The sequence below is a fragment of the Branchiostoma floridae genome, chromosome 12 (assembly GCF_000003815.2).
Source record: "Branchiostoma floridae strain S238N-H82 chromosome 12, Bfl_VNyyK, whole genome shotgun sequence".
In the NCBI taxonomy this organism is placed as follows: Eukaryota; Metazoa; Chordata; class Leptocardii; order Amphioxiformes; family Branchiostomatidae; genus Branchiostoma; species Branchiostoma floridae.
Window position 1 is genome coordinate 421,148 of NC_049990.1, and position 17,076 is coordinate 438,223.

The 17,076-nt window shown below is 41.5% G+C and overlaps 1 protein-coding gene across 14 annotated transcripts in view; it reads right to left on the reverse strand.

Annotated features, from left to right (window-relative positions):
- The window catches only part of LOC118427794 (disks large homolog 2-like), a 104,620-nt gene extending 89,440 nt beyond the window's left edge, over nt 1–15,180 (reverse strand). For 12 of the 14 annotated variants that reach the window (XM_035837743.1, XM_035837742.1, XM_035837737.1 and 9 more), the window contains exons 1-2: nt 14,869–15,180; nt 14,649–14,780 (exon numbers count right to left, since the gene is read on the reverse strand). In XM_035837743.1, coding sequence (XP_035693636.1) covers nt 14,649–14,780; nt 14,869–14,887 — 151 coding nt within the window. In that variant the 5' untranslated portion in view covers nt 14,888–15,180. The remainder of the gene's footprint in view (nt 1–14,648; nt 14,781–14,868) is intronic. The other 2 variants (XM_035837744.1, XM_035837740.1) reach the window with 1 other exon arrangement.
- Between the last annotated feature and the right edge of the window lie 1,896 nt (nt 15,181–17,076).

The following is a 17,076-nucleotide window of genomic DNA, read 5'->3' on the forward strand; positions in this document are numbered from 1 at the left end:
CATTGCACCAGTTAAGAAAAGAATGTTAAAATTCACTGAATGAAGGCTTAAAAAAAGCACTAACCCATATTTCAATCTTTAGGATTATTCTCCATCAGAAAGTCACTTGGGTCTAGTTTATGACCATTCAAAGAAAACGGGGTTGTTTGGGTCATTCTCCGAGAAAAGCTCGCTCTATAAAAGAAACCTCACCTTTGGCCCTCAGAGTTCCCTCATGATACAACCCAACAATTAAATCTGTCCTTACACCAACTAAACTGCTGAACTGAACAAATTTTGACCAAAACAGGAAACCATAGACCCTACTTGTTTTAGGTGCACAAAGGTGCACAATTCTGCACCTACACTATTCCCAGCCCTGCCAATACCAGCAGAGATCTGTAGTCTATATATATAGCCAGCCCTGGTAAAGTCTGATAGCGGAATGGGTTGGTATTAGGGATGCCTACTGGTACAGTACTGGTACAATCAATTAGGTACACATTAGTGCAAGCCAGGCAGGATAACAGGTCAGGAGATGGCCACTTTGACAGATAAAATTACTGTGAAATTACCATAGCAGTCTCTGAGCCCCAGTGAGGGAAAATAACAAGGGTCAAATTTTTGTTGCATCATGTGTCTACCATAATAATATGTTTTTATTGGTTCAAACATGCTTCTACCCTTTTTAATACATTGTTTTGCCGTCATAACATATCATAATACAATATTATGATATAATATTCAATGCCATGCATTTAGATCCGGACTCATTAGGTCCGGACCTGTACCTAAACCTCTGGATTTGAATCCGGACCTGTACCTAAACGTGGGTTTAGGTACGCATCCCTAGTTGGTATATCACCCACCTGTAATTACTGTCTGTCCTTAACACCCAGGCAACCTGTAGAGCAGACTGGGGAGGGGGGCGGGTTTGGGCGCTCTAGAATGTTCTACCACCTGATGATGATGATGAATGCCATGCAGTGATTGGAGGAACGTGTAATGATAATAATGCAGGGCTCAAAATTCATTTTTGGGATTAGGTGCACTGGTTCACCCAGCTTAAAAAATTGGGTGCACCGAAAAATTTTGGGTACACCACTTAGATTTAAGTAATAACCTAATAATAAAACTTGGTTACAAGCTATGAAATTCTTAAACAAGTACCATAACAGACATTTTTCCTATCTTTCTAACACTTAGATGTCAAGAATATGATGTATACTATAATTTGATATCTTTACATACATAAACCCAAGAAAATATTTAGGTGCACCCTGTGCACCCACAGAAAATAATTGGGTGCACAGCTTCAATTTTGGGTGCACCTGGGTGCACATGCACCCAGTATTTCGAGCCCTGTAATGATTGAATGAACTATACATGAAACCCTCAAAATGAGCCATTTACGGGCATGTTTGATTGTCCTACCCTCTACTCTAGGTAAGCGATACTGAACTACACACATCACTTCCAAATGTTCTTAGATTTTTGGTTAGGTCGAAACACCCGTATGTTGACTGAAAATTAAGAAGACCAAATCCCAGCGAAGGGGCCCTATAAATAGTATGATATATGCTGCCTTGAACACTGGCTAAAGTATTGACATTGTGTCCCCACGCACACTTGAACTGTGATATGTCACACATTCATGTGGACCTGGGTTCACAATCCGTTACCTATTGCTTACTTACAGGGCTGGAGCCGTCACACGGTCAACAAGCTTTTCTGTACTGTACACATAACAGTGACATTACGTAACAAAACCCTTATCATTAAAACATGGCACTCACTCTATTCAACACCCCCATGAAAAATGGAGGTATAGTATTGGGTGTGTCTGTCTGTCTGTCTGTCTGTGTGTTTTGTTGCCAGATACTTGTCAGGGTTCGAAATAGACATACTTAACTTGCAATTTGCACATAATTTTTGAGATTTGCATGTTAAAATTTTCTGAACTTGCAATCTTGCATGTTGAAAATACATGGCCTATAGTAAAAATACTGAGGCCACGATGCCTTTGTTTGTCTGACGGGGATCGTCACCGGTTGTCAGTAGGTGTTATAAACAATCAAATTCGGCTTTACTGCAAACTAACATGCTGATTATGTGGATATCTTTCCAAAATTTGCAGTTCTGTCTATATTTTCATGTGCCAATTTCAGTCCATCAACAGTGACAGAATGGGCAAAATTCTTATCCATCCAGAGCAGCAACATTCCACCAAAGTACAGAATGATGGATGGTGGCTAGAACATTGCAGTATAGACAAGTTGTATTTTGCATGTTAATATTTTAAATTGCACGTAAAATTTTTGCCAACTCGCAATTTTGCATGTAGCAATAAAAAAGTATTTCGATCCCTGCTTGTGATCAGCATAAAAACATCTGGATGGATTGTAGTTACATTCGGTATCTGGGTAAGTTTGGGGAATACAAAGGTCAAGGTCAATTTTGGGCCCCCTAGTGTGTGACCTTGGTACAGATTCACCAACTTGCACCAAAATCCCCAGAAATCAATTTTGCGCCTTGGTTTAACATACCATGAAAAATATCATCATGTCCATGTATATATATATTATCTGTATTAGTTAGATACGCCTTAAGTTAAGCTATAGAACTGTAGTTATGTAGATGTCATACTTTGTACCTTGTACAATTGTTGTGCAATAAAGTTATGTATTGTGTGTTATCTCCACATAAATATATTTCATTGCGTTGTTTATGCTGTTGATTGTCCAATATTTTGGAGATGAAGGAAATCAACTTGAAGAACTTCATATGTAATGGAGTTAAACTTAAAGTTCATTACTTTAGTCCTTGAGAAGAAGACACAGAAATCTTCTGAAGTTGTCCTGAGACGACCCCAGGCCAGAACTATTGATCGAGACTCACGCTGACCTTGAAGATGAATCTTCAGATTTTCCCAGCAGAGGTCGTAATGGAGGTGCCACAGTTCATCAGTGTTCCTGACAACACAACAACTGAGCATCGTTCTGGACACAGAAGAGCCGTGAAACCCCCTGGCAGGCCCCATGTTCTACCCCTGGGAGAGGCACGTCTTCACACCTGTTTCATTACAATGGACCCAGGATGAAATGAGAACCTAGCGTAGGTTACAGATGTCCTCAAGGTTAGGGATATCTTCTCAGATGTAAAACCCGAAGGCTTGTGCCTTGTGTAAAGCCAGAAGCCCTGTGTACACGTTTCAGGAGAATCACACCTCGACAGGGCTCGAAATTCATTTTTGGGATTAGCTGCACTGGTGCACCCAGCAGCCTTTCTTGGTGTGCACCAAAAAATATTTGGGTGCACCACTTAAATATAAGTAGAATGTCAAAAAAACATAATAACAAAACTTAGTTATAAGCTATCAAATTCTTTAACAAGTAACATGACAGACATTATGATGTATACTAGTATACTTTGATATCTTTCCATACATAAACCTAAGAAAATATTTGAAAAAAAATTGGGTGCACAGTTCCAATTTTGGGTGCACCTGGGTGCACATGCACCCACTATTTCAAGACCTGCCTCGAGCACATTAAAGAACCCACTACATGTATCAAAAAGAGTAGCGGTCCTTCCCGGTGTGAGTGGATCAAACCTTACAGTCTGGTCTCCCAGTTGACATCTGGATAATGTGATAGTAAACTGTTACTTAATTAAATAATGTCTACATGTAGATGCCAAACATCTTTGAGGAATTGAAATTTCTAATATAGAAATCATTCTAAATCCTTTTTTTACTTCTTCCAAATATGGCCTTCATATAGTGACTTTCTGCACAATTTGATTTATAAGGATATTAGAGGATTATCCCACTTCATAATACAAACATTAGACCCTTGTTAATCACTTGTCCCATATCCACCTTAATCCACACTAATCCAGAGGGATTACCAAGTTGTAAAGCCTGGGGTCAGTCAGGCCCCCAAACACACACCTCTCACTGCCTGGTGAATGGGGAAATCATCAGGCACACGTGGACTCACAGTCAACAGCTATGGGGCCTTAGGGTCAGGAAGGTTGGTTTGCTGCTTCTCTGACATCAGAAAATCTCCCCAGAGACGACAGATTTTGGAATTATCTATTTTCTTCGTGATGTTGTGATATTAACGATTTAACCATTAAAAATCAATTCTGCGGAATTGAACAGATACCCAGTTGTTCGAAAATTCAATAAACAAATAAATGGTACGGTTGTAAGACTGGAGGTTTTGCCCCTTGGAAGATGTCTGAATGGTCAAAACCTGACTACAAACAAGATGTCAGCATTGAGCTTACGTAGTCCCAAACAATTCATGAGTAACACACTTCCCCAGCTGTTGCCATGATCAATGATTCTCCCCTAATGTTATAACCCCAACTGTTGCAATGATTAATGACTCTCCCCTTACATTACACACTCCCCCCAGCTGTTGCCATTATCAATGACTCTCCCCTAATGTTACCCCAGCTGTTCCAGAGATCAATGTTTCTCCCCCTATGCTCTATACTCCCAGCTGTTAAGATGATTAACGATCCTCCCCTAACAGTACACACTTCCCCCAACTGTTGCCATGATTATTGATTCTCCCCTAAATGTTACCCCAGCTGTTACAGAGATCAATGATTCTCCCCTAAAGTTCTATACTCCCAGCTGTTGGGATGATTAATGACCCTCCCCTACACATTGACAGGCCTATTGTTCCAGACACCACAGTCATCATCGCCACATTGACACACACTGACAATGCTGCAAATGTACACCAACACCAACACACTGCTACAAATGTTGCTAAAAACAGACACACTGCTACAAATGTAGCTATGCAGTCAGACTCAGTGAGTGAGTGAGTCAGACTCCATTCTACTTTCTATGTCAATGTTAGAGGTTAGACATCCAGGTAATAATCACCAGGTGTATTTTGCCAGCCAGTAATAACCTACACAAATTAACAGTTAGCAACTGGATAAAAAGCATGGTGAGGCATTTCAGACAGCATCCCATCTTTCCTCAGTGGGCATCTCTCATGTAAGGGTGATGTTATTCCAGCAGACACCATTCTCCATTCATACCCAATTAGGGACACTGCCAAAAATACCCTCAGAACTGACCACCGAACAATACTACCATTTATAATACATTACTGCAAACCATTTTCATGTGTTCAAATGTTTTTCCTGCAATCTCCAAAATATTAACTGCAAATTGACCAGTTATACCAGACAAGACAGATGTGAGCTGGGATTAACAGGGTGCAAAGGAACATTGAAAACTCCAGGGGAAAGATGAAGAAAGACCAACTTATTCAGCTCACTGATGTCAGAATGACTCAGATTCAGATTTTATTTGCATAGATATAGTCGGTACATGAGATACACTGAAATGCGTCAATGTATCCATCAATACTAAAATGCAGGAATAGACATCAGACGTACATGGCTTTCTCCCAGTACACACAGATTCAACCTACTCTTCTAAATACAAATCCAGCAACTCTCAAGCACAAGGCACCAAGAGCTAAATACAGTACATAGACTATGATAGAGAGACAATTGACTTGAAACACAACCATGTGTTTCTCAGCACCAAGAGACCAAGTCTAGCAAAATAACAGACATTAAACAAGGACAACAACAACAACAACCATATGCCAGGACTAGTGACAGACCAGGAGGATTCACAGAACCTGCCAGGGAATTTAGGAAGATAGGACATTGTGATATTTTAGTGTGTTGTTTTTTTTTTTCAGCACAGGGAATGAAGACAATTCCACATGTATGGGGCTTCTGGAATTAAAATGAATCTCTCTGCAATACAGAGAAATCTGGGCATGCCCTTCTGTTTGCCTGCGGCATCTGGAATATTGACAATTCCTTATGAATAAACTGCAGCATGTGGAAAATCGACCTTCCTTCTGTGTGTGTAAAACATGCGCGATTCCTGGGGCTATCAGCAGTGGAGTGGAATTCCTTATGCTGAAGCCATGAACAATACAACTGTTGCATGGACAAAGGTTAGACATTCAGGTAATAAGATACGCCAAATGTCAATCATATCCAGTTGTTTGAGTAATTGCTGTTTGGAATAAAAACTGTTGGGTATTGCAAAATATAAAGGAATCTTGGATCAGTTTTGCTCACTGAAGAAATATACCGGGCTTCGAACTCCAGTGGCAGGGTCGCCAACCACGGCACTACGCAAGATACATTTCTGCTGTTCTGCAATGAGGTAGACAGTTTTGCAACCATTACTTGATAAAAAATAGTCCCTTTTTTAAAATGTATTATCATGCCCGTAGCCAGGATTTCGGTTGGGGGGGTTCTTTTTAGTAAATGTGGGACCATCGAGCGCCGAAGGCGCGAGACTCACGCCGAAGGCGTGAGGTACCTAGGGGGGTCCGGGGGCATGCTCCCCCGGAAAAAAATGAAATTTTGACCCTCTGAAACGCCATTTCCTGCATTTTGACCGTCAAAAATCGCTTGCGAAGTTTAATGGAATTTCTATTAAAGGACAAGGCTTTGAGGCCAACTCCCTCGACATATTTTCACCATGTCCGACACCAAAGGCGTGAGGCGTCGCAATGGAGGTCCGGGGAAATTTTGAAATCTGGACCCTCTGAAAAGCCATTTCCTGCACTTTCTGGGGCAAATTTTGCTGATAGACTTACTACGATTGGCTGAAATGTCTATCAAGGAAAAATGCAAATCAGTCATGCCTTTGAAAAAAAATCTTGGACATCAAAAAGTGGACCTTCGATCCTGAAAAAGCGGACCTTTTGAGCGAGTGGGGGGGTTCTTCCGAACCCCCCGAACCCCCCCTGGCTACGGGCATGATTATTATCAAATTTTCAAAGGCTATACAGCCAAAGCAATATTAAAAATGTTCTTTGAGATCAGCCTGAGCAACTATGTAAACAATAACCTGTATGAAGTACCACATTAACATCAATAACAAGGATAAGGAACAAAAAATGCTTCATCATCTGGTTTTGAAAATAAAAAGGAAAGCATGTGACTCATGAAAGAGCACTAGTTTGAAACCAACAGGATGTTGGAAATATTATTGTTAACATAAAACAAACAAAGCCTATGGGTTTTCAACACAACCATTACCACCATAGGGCAAAACTCTTCTACTAAGTTCTAGTTCTAGGAATTATTTCTGACACCAAACCCTAGCATGATGTACCCCCTCCCACTGGGGTCAGGTCTATATATAGCACAGTGGGTTAGTCCACTGAGCTGCAGGGGTGACAGCCTTCTTGCTTTTTGGAATGGAAAAATAATTCACCATGCATCCCAAAAATCAGAACTTCATGACATGAAACTGATTAGGATGTATATTCCTAAGCTTAGAATGATTCAGCAATGAAAACTAACAACGAGATGGAAAAAATAAAGCTGGAGACAGCACTGACCTGCATTCCAACTTCTTTAGTCATATAAGCTAAGTTTCAAAATATTTCAAGAATAATCCAAACTTTACTTTGCACACAGTATTATAGTTTTCTACAATGAAATGTCTTAATATATTTCCCAGTGACATCAACTTTCTTGAATTACAACTCACAAAAATGTAAAAATAACACACAGAAATCTCTGCTATTCAGTTTTCATTGTTATTCCACTCAAGGTGCACTTTTATGTTGCTATGGTGACATGGCCCTAAAGAGGAACAATTTCCCTGCCTGATGTGTCAGTCTGCCTGTGTTATTTCTGTCTTTCATGAGATAATTACACCATGTGGGAGGGATAATGAGTGAGTCAGTGGTAGTCAGGTCTATTTAGAAACATGAGGAGGGTGGTACTGTATATCCTGAAACTTTCACGGTCGTTTTACTTTCACAGTGACTCTAAACAAAATATTATGACACCATAAATACGCCTTTCCTACTTTTCTACAGAATTGCGTAAACTGAGAATGTACAACACAAGAAAAACTCATAACCACCGCAAAAACATGGATGTATTTACGGTATATCCCTGATTGACAGGCAGACCAGTGCAAAATACCCACTTGCACACGGGCACATTGCAACCACTTTTTGCTTGGTGCAACTTACTTCTATACTCAGGTTGCATAAGGTGCAACTTAGATTTTGAGCCTTGGAACTCGATTTCGTTGTCAATTTACTTGGAAGAAATAAATGGACCGAGGCAGCTCCGTTTTATATCATCCAAACATTTATGTATTGTACCTCTTTTTCAGAAATTAGTGAATTGTAGGTGGTGCAACTTGAAATTCAGTTGTGCAACCTAGTTTTTGCCCCAGGTTGCACAGTGTGCAACCTGGTTCAGAAAAGTATTTTGTACACTGCAGACTCATCAGCCACTCATCCTTCCCACTGGAGGCTGGGACATGAGCAACCAAAAATGTGGAAAATCGCTCAGCGAATTTTCCAAAGAATTTAAGTTTGTGTTCTGCTGTCTTTTGAATAATATTTTCACTTTCTGCATCATAGTCAAATTGTTAAATCAAGCAAATTAAATGGGCACAATTAAATTATGAAATTAGCAAATCCAATTTTGTTCAGAGAACAAGTTACAAAGCTTAAGGACTACATTCATTACTGTTTTGTGTGTTTTGTTGTCTTCAAAATCATACTTCTACACCGTATATCATATTTCATACTTTTCCTCATTAGTGCTGAGTGCTAAGCAGAGAAACAGCATGTACCATTTTTTCAGTCTTTGGTATGACTCGGCCGGGGATCGAACTCACGACCTACTGAATGCAGGGGAAACACTCTACCCACTGCAGCAGTCAATGTAGAAGATAATATTAAACTTAAACAAACTGTTGGTTTCCTTTCCTGTTTATAACTTTTTCATGGAGTCAAAGTGGAAGTGAAAAATTTGAGGACTTTTGGTTATTCACTGCTGATATATCTAATATTTAAAATTCTTGCCATATCTATGACATGTGGTGAGCATTCCTCTCCAATTAAATTGGAGAAAAATACTCAACACATAAATATGCCGAGATTTGGGGTATTAATATAGAAAGGTACATTCACCAGACGTGTGCAAATTATAAAATACTATTCACTGCAGACATATGGAAGGAATTTAGATTAACGTGGAAGAAATATTTCAAATAGATACATAGGAACTGATTCATAGCAGAAAAACTATTGTAAATTCTAATAGAGATAGAAATAAACAAACTACTGTAAATGCCTTAATTTTGGGTAGGGAGAAAATAGTGTGTTCATGGGTTTAGTTGGGAGCAGGCTTTTAGCTAGGATTTTATAATAGGGAGTCCAAACTTATTGGTGAGTCGCGGCAAGTGACTATTGTAGGGGGGTCTGGGGGCATCCACCTTCCATGGTGCAGAGTTTCTGATGATTTTAAGTTAAAAAAGTGCATTCTTAGGTATCCCAAGAGGCAAAAATACTGTTCCAGAGGTCACAGTAGAAGACTGTGACCACAGATGACCTGGTAGTATCCCTGGTCAATCAGAATTTCATGCTTGTCAGACCATTTTCTCCATAGTGTAAGGGCGTCCAGGGGCATCAAATTTCTTGTTACTCTAAGAAAAGTGCGTCCAGATGACTCGTTGACGCATGCCTGGCTAAAAGCCTGGTTGGGAGCCACAACAAGCATTTTTACAACTTGGTTTCAAGTTCGTGGAGAAGTTACTGAGAGAAATATGAACATCAAACCACCAAACTAAAATGCATCTTAAGATTTCATTACAACTCGATAAAGAGAATATCATCATAAAGGATTAAACACCACAAAAACATGAGACTTTTTAATTCATTGAAGTTCTTATCACCAGAGAGTTCAGCACCCACTTAGACTGAAGCCTGTTGTAAACAAACATCCCACAAACACTAACAAACTGTCAACAACTGCACCTCCAGCACTGGGCTACATTGGAATTAAGGCCCAGTTCATGATGCAAGAAACGAAATGGTTCTATACTTTTGGCAAGCTGAAACGGATAAATTTGTCATCATGAACGCTCCTAATATAAAGTGAGCATTTATTTTTTGGCACATATTCAGAAGAAACAGGAAATTTGGTGTTTCATTAATAGCTATACTCGTCTATAGGTAGCTACCTGGTATATCAGTTGGGTTACTTTTTTGTGAAGTGAAATAGATGGTAGCTGGTAGTCAGAACTCAGAATACATTACAAAATACAAGACCATTTTGGAAAGTTCGGGGCAAACTAAATTTCAAACCACTGAACTAGAAATCTTCCTGTATAAAACCACTGTACAGAATTGTTATGTAAATTAAGGTATTATTCATTTGGTGTTAACTGTTATTTCATCATTGTTGAAAATTTAAAGAATTGAGAAAAAACATAAAAATAAAGCTGGAGTTGAAATGTCACCAGTTTCCCAGGCCCCTGCGGCAGTGAATGCCTCCGTCCTTTTCACTACTCAATTGTTGCGCTATTTTGGCTATTAATTATCCCCAAATTACCGAGGTCGAGTCAGCCCTGGGGCACAATGTGCCGCTTTGTTGTTCAACAGTACTGTAATAATTCGTGTGGGTTCTATACTTCTAACACACCAACCCTGAATAAAGACAAACTCATATAGTTGTTGCACAGTCTCCGGTAATGTGTAAGGTGTGGGTTCTGGCACACAAACTCTGGCTACAGTAAGGACCAACTGTAAGGTGTGGGTTCTATACTTCTAACACACCAACCCTTGATAAGCCAAGGACAAACTCAAATGGTTGTTCAACAGTACTGTAAGGTGTGGGTTCTATACCTCGAACACACCAAACAACAAAAAAGGACAAACTCATATAAATTTAGTTGTTCCACGGCCTCTGGTGCTATGTAAGGTGTGGGTTCTAGCACACTGACCCTGACTATGACCTAACTCACAGTTTTCCTTGCATCGCTGAAGAAATCTACCGACGTCGTGAAGGCAATGTTGGTATAAACAAAGTCCCAGATGACACAGATGCATCGTGATAAATCTCTCACTGTCAACAAACTTTTGCCAAACTTGCTCATGGCCGAAAGGTCACCAAGTTTGCAAACCACTTGAAAATCGAGTCTATTTTTCACCTGCAACCCTACCAATAGATTTCACAGTTCACTGAGGGTTCTGACGAAATTAAGCTCTAGCAGCTCTTCTACTGGGCAGGGACCTGAAATGATCAGAACAGGAGCCCAGACACCAACCACTGGAGATTAATTAAAGGTATGGCGGCTTCGAAAAGGTGTCTTTTGACACCTGTTCCGCCATACCCTCCAGTGTGGAGAATCCAAATAAATAAATAAATTAATAAAAATTAATTAAAACACAGGATAGGGGATGCTCTTTGGGCTACAAGCTCTCTCAATATAAAAGTTCCTGAACTAGTAAACAATACAGTAAAGAGATATTTGAGACTTACAATTTTCTTCCTCTTCGTACCTTAACATTTAATTCATCAGTTTCAAGTCAGAAAGGTACTGGAAACAATAACCAAACCTACAGGCAAATAAAATCTAACAAATGTTATGACAAAGACCAAAGATATGGTACATGTACACTATAAGGAAAGGCAAGAACCCTCTGTGTAACAACTCTTTATAATATGTAACATCTTATATCATATTCAGCAACAGGTTGAAATACATTGTAACAATCTTTATTTTCAAACGCACCCCTGAGGGCTAATTGCAACACACAGATGTAATTAAGTAAACAAAGCAACGCAGACTAGGGCTGGGTATCGGTACAGCGTACCGGTACAAAACCGGTTTTTCTTATTGGACCGGTCCAGAAAAACCGGACCTGAAAAAATTAGGTGGACCGGATGTTGGACCGATTAGAAAATTAACATGTTATTTCATCAGGCATTCACACGTTTTGGCGCTTGCAGGTGGAAGAAAATAACAAGAGTGAAGTAGAGTAGAGTTAAGTAATTTCTACCAAGTTTTACAGCCAATCGTACATGTGCAGTTAGCGTTGTAGGATTTTAAAAAGCCAGTGTATGTCTAATACTCCACCAAACAGATTTCTTTGTAGTGAAATGGACCATTAGTATGAGTCATACTGAATCAGGTCCAGGTTCAGGTCCGAACCTGGACCTGATCCTCTGGACCTGAACCGGACCTGGACCTGAATTTTCTGTACCGGTACCCAGCCCTAACGCAGACCTATCTTATATCAACACAAGGCTTATGCAAAATTCAAAAATGCATAATTGATCTGAAACTTGACACCAGACATCCAGGTAATACGATATGCCAAATAGCAGTTACCCAAGCAACTGGACATGATTTAGGAAATGACCGTATGTTTCATGTAGTATCCACTACTTTTGGTCAGTGACAAGATTTGTTTATAACCAAAAAACTTAACGAAATCCACTAAAACTACAGTCATCATTTAAGCTTCTCTACTAAGGGCTCGAAATACTGGGTGCACATTACCCAAAATTGGAACTGTGCACCCAATATTTCTTTCAGTGGGTGCACAGGTTGCACCCAAATATGTATGGAAAGATATCAAGTATACTAGTATACATCATATTCTTGACATCAAAGTGTTAGAAAGATAATAAAAATGTCTGTCATGTTACTTGTATAAGAATTTGATAGCTTGTTACTAAGTTTTGTTATTAGTTTTCTTTTTATGTTCTACTTAAATTTAAGTGGTGTACCCAAACATTTTTTGGTGCACCCAATTTTTTAAGCTGGGTGCACCAGTGCACCTAATCCCCAAAAAGAATTTCGAGCCCTGTCTACTCCACCAAACTACAGGCTGATTAACATGAACCAGTGAATTGACTTCCTCCTGTCCAAATCACAAACCTTCCAGTCTAGCCAAGAGGGAAGACACTGAGAAGGAGTTCTTGTTGTTGACACGTCAAAGGGAAAGTGAAACAAGTGAAAGTAAATATGTGGTTTACTTGTTAAGTCCTTGAGTTAACAAAGCGTTGTTACAGTAGATTTCTGTTGTTCCGAAGTGACACGTGTCAGAAACCTGGTGTTTACAACAATGGCAGGTGTACATGTTGTGTTGTGGGTTCTCTTACCTCCCACAAACAAATGCTGCCGTTCAGTATGAATGGTACCTACATGACGGAACATTAATATGAAGTTTGGTGTTGTTTTTAGAACAGCCCAGTAGGAAAAAACCTGCACTGTGGCATGTGGCAGAACTCTGGTGTTTGCAACAATGGAGGTGTGCATGTGTTGTGTTGTAGATTCTCTTACCTCACACAAACCAATGCCATCGTTCCTTATGAATCCACGATGGTGTATTAACTAATGTGAAGTTTGGTGTTGTTTTTAGAAAGACCCTGTTCTGTACCAAGTGTCAGAAATCTGGTGTTTACAACAATAGCAGGTGTGCATGTGTTGTGGGTACTTTTTGACACAGACCAATGTTGCCATTCAATGTGAATATTAATGGCATATCAATATGAAGTTTGGTGTTGTTTTTAGAACAGCCCAGTCGGTATAACCTGCTCTGTGACAAAATCTGTGTCCAAAATCTGGTGTTTATAACAATGTCAGGTGTACACGCTGTGTTGTGAGTACACACAGACCAATGAGATTGTTCAATATGAATGGTTCCTACATGACAAAACATTAATATGAAGTTTGGTGTTGTTTTTAGAACAGCCCAGTTCGTATAACCTGTTCTGTGACAAAATCTGTGTCCGAAATCTGGTGTTTATAACAACGTCAGGTGTGCACGCTGTGTTGTGGGTACGTGAAAGTTTCAGAGACCAATGCTGCCATTCAATGTGAATATTAATGGAATACCGATGATGATGATGATGAATATGAAGTTTTGTGTTGTTTTTAGAACAGCCCAGTCTCTGTAACCTGCTCCCAGCCCTGCCTGGCATGAGGGCCGTGGGGATTCCGTTACAACTCTCCGCTATTTTTACTGACCTTTGGGCCTGGAACAACAGGACCCGGCCCTGTACCACAACCCCCACCCCGCCTCCAGCACTATCCTAACCACCAAACATCCACCTCCAGCCACCCAACAGCACCAGAAAGTGAGAAAATTGGCACGTCAGGCCGGATAATCGCAGCTTGTTTCCCCATTTCCCTACTAACAGCCCTTGTGGGGGGCGGTCCGCTGCCATACCCGGCATTCTTGACCCGACATTTCAGCCAAGTTTATTAATATGCAAGCAACTGTCCCCGCATTTTTCACAGCACCCCTTCGGAAATACTGGACATGTAAGACTCCCCCAGGCACGGTTAAACCCTGGTTAGAGGTAATGTTGGACCTTCCCTTCATACAGACCTGAGCGAACCTTTAGTAAAACATGAGTTATAAACATGACTGTGGGGAGGGTTCGCTAACTGTACGGGAGGAATGCCAACCCTGACCCCGACCCCCCTACAGGACGCCTGACTTGTAATGTACAAAACTTCCGCCCAATGTACTCATTACACACTCACCAATTAGCGCCCGGGTTAGCCAGCCCGGTAATTAGTACAGGTGTAATTAATTAATGAGTGCTGTAGTTAGAGAATAGGGAAGTTGTTTGTGGCGACGCGCGTGTGCATTTGTGGGGAGGGGCGCGAGCGACAACTGCCGACTGTGCACTACCGTGTTCTATATTTGCCATGTAACGCCTAGCCTCGCCATGTCGTGTATCCTGCTAACAACACTAGTACGGACATGGCATCATCTCACCACACACACATGTACACACTTGTTCACACCACACAAATCTAAACTCACCCAGTAAAGCCTGGAACAGACGACTTTTAAAGATCCGGATGACTCGTTCGATCGCTGCGCGAAGCTGGCGGTCTCCGGGCTTGGTTAACTTGGCATGGTAATCCTCCAGCAGTTCCAGCGCCCTGTGCGCGTCTGGAAGAGAGCAGGAGTCGTGTCAACACCTCACACAACACCGGCGACAAACACGACAACATCGCGACAAGCCGAGAGCGGGTCTTACCTTGTTTCCTGACGGGCATGCTTCCGTTATAGTCCTGCTGATGTACGGTTCAAATTCCTCGGGCACAACCCACACTCCCCTCCGCGCGTAACACAGCCGACTGCCGCTAGATCCAGTCTTGACAAACTCCCAGCTCCCACCGTACGACTACGGCCAAGGCACTTGAACGTACACAACCCCGATAGCGCCCCAAGGAAGGTCACAGTTCCTTGGCCCAAGAGAAATTCAAGCCAAATTCCTAAGTTTCTTCAAGCTGCAAGATGGCGACCACGTCAGGCCAGCCCTGGTCACGTGATCTACCTCTGGCATTCAGCCAATCAACGTGCCGGATATACGTCACGTGGGGCACGGATGACCTCTGACCCGCACGTGTTTTTCGCGGCAATTTTTGTATCTTTGTTGTCAGATGTTGCAAAAATTGGCCACATCTTTGTTTATGCCTGCATTAAAACTGGGGGTAAATCGCATCGCGTCGCCGCAACAATTCAAATGCTAAGAAAGAAGGGCAAAAAAATCATTTCACGCGCTGTAAAATTGTAGTGGTTTGGATAACTTTATCTCTAAGGGTCACCGTGAAAATTTGACATTGACTTTTGATTATAAATCACTGTGCTGGATACATGCTAGTTTGTGCAACGCAAACTACGCTGTCCACGGCTGTAACTGGCCCCTCCCGTGGGCCGGTGGATGTTGGGCGGGCTGCTATAAGCGAGATTTAATCAGGCTAGATACATGCTGGATCTAACGTTACAGTTCCAAATCAAATTCACAATATCACGCATGACTTTTGTCTTTCAGCGCCACACAGAAAACATTTCAAGTCACGCGTGCCTGGGTGTCATGATCAGTAATCTCCAACCAGATCCACGGTGCGTAATGTATAGTATCTTATCACGGTACTTCCCGTGCCCATTTGACTCCCTTAGCCTGCTCATGATACTCCCTGGTCAGCTTTGATACTATCTTATGGCACCGTAGGATCGGCTTGGAGATCAATGATCAGCTCTTATCCGCCATCAAAGTGATTGACAATGACAATGACAATTATCTTTATTGCATATTCCTGCCCAACATGGGCTAAATGCATTGCATGGGTTGGATGACTTAAGTATACGTGAAACAGGTTACATCTTATATCATCTAAAATCTACATAGTCTAGTTATTGCTTGGATACAACCTGTATACAGAGTAACAGACTAGTCTGTACTGGAAGTCAAACTTCACTTGCTGCACATCATAGAGGACGACAAATGATGATGATGGATACAACCTGGTCTCTACCAGACTGACTACACTGGCTATCATAGGGAGAATAACTTGCCGGGGGAGTTTTGCTACCAGAGGAGTTAGTCGGCCGCTCAGCTGGTCTGTGGTGTGTCGGTTTGATGAAAGGCAATAAAACTATAGTCTGCAAGCAGACCCTGCGGTGCCTTAGAAATAGTATCAAAGCTGGCAAGTTTGACTCCCTTAGCCGGCTATCTCCCTTTGGCCGGCTATACTCCTTTGCCAGCTTTGATACTATCTCTTTAGGCACCGTAGGATCTGCTTGGAGACTAATAAAACTAATCCGCTCATCAGTTTGCGGACGGAGAACATAAACCTTAGCGTGGACGATGTCCCGATTTTTGTCGAATCCTACTATCCCCGCACTCCCGTAGGTAGTCTGTGTAACACAAACTCCGCTGTCCAGGGCTGTAAACTGGCCCCTCCCCGCCCCGGGACCGGCGGATGTTTGGCGGGCTGCTATAAGCGAGATTTAATCAGGCTACCCCGTAGGACGGCCTGGTAGAGGCTAAATACAATCCTCCGTATACGTAGAAACTGCTGGCTCAGTCTTTTTGAGTGGTTAGCATGCTTGGAGAGTAGAGAGCCCTTTTATAAAAAAATTGCGTGATTCGTACATGGACCGCTCAGTTTGAACGTAGAGCGTAGATCTGCGCATTTGATTTAAAGTGAAGCGTAATTGGCGCCTGGGTTCAGCGTAGATACTCCCCAAGCAGAGGTTGATTGGAAATCGGGACCCTTTTCTTATAAATGTATGGGGACGGCTGATAGAAGAAAAAAACGGCGAATGAGAAAAAGGTCACAATTTTTCCATCAACTTCTGCTAGGAGAGAAAGCGAAGCAAGCCTAGCCCCTGTCGCCTTTTTGTATTGTAGTTAGCGCAGAGCGTTGTCGGTACGTCATACGTGAGGTTACGTCAGGTG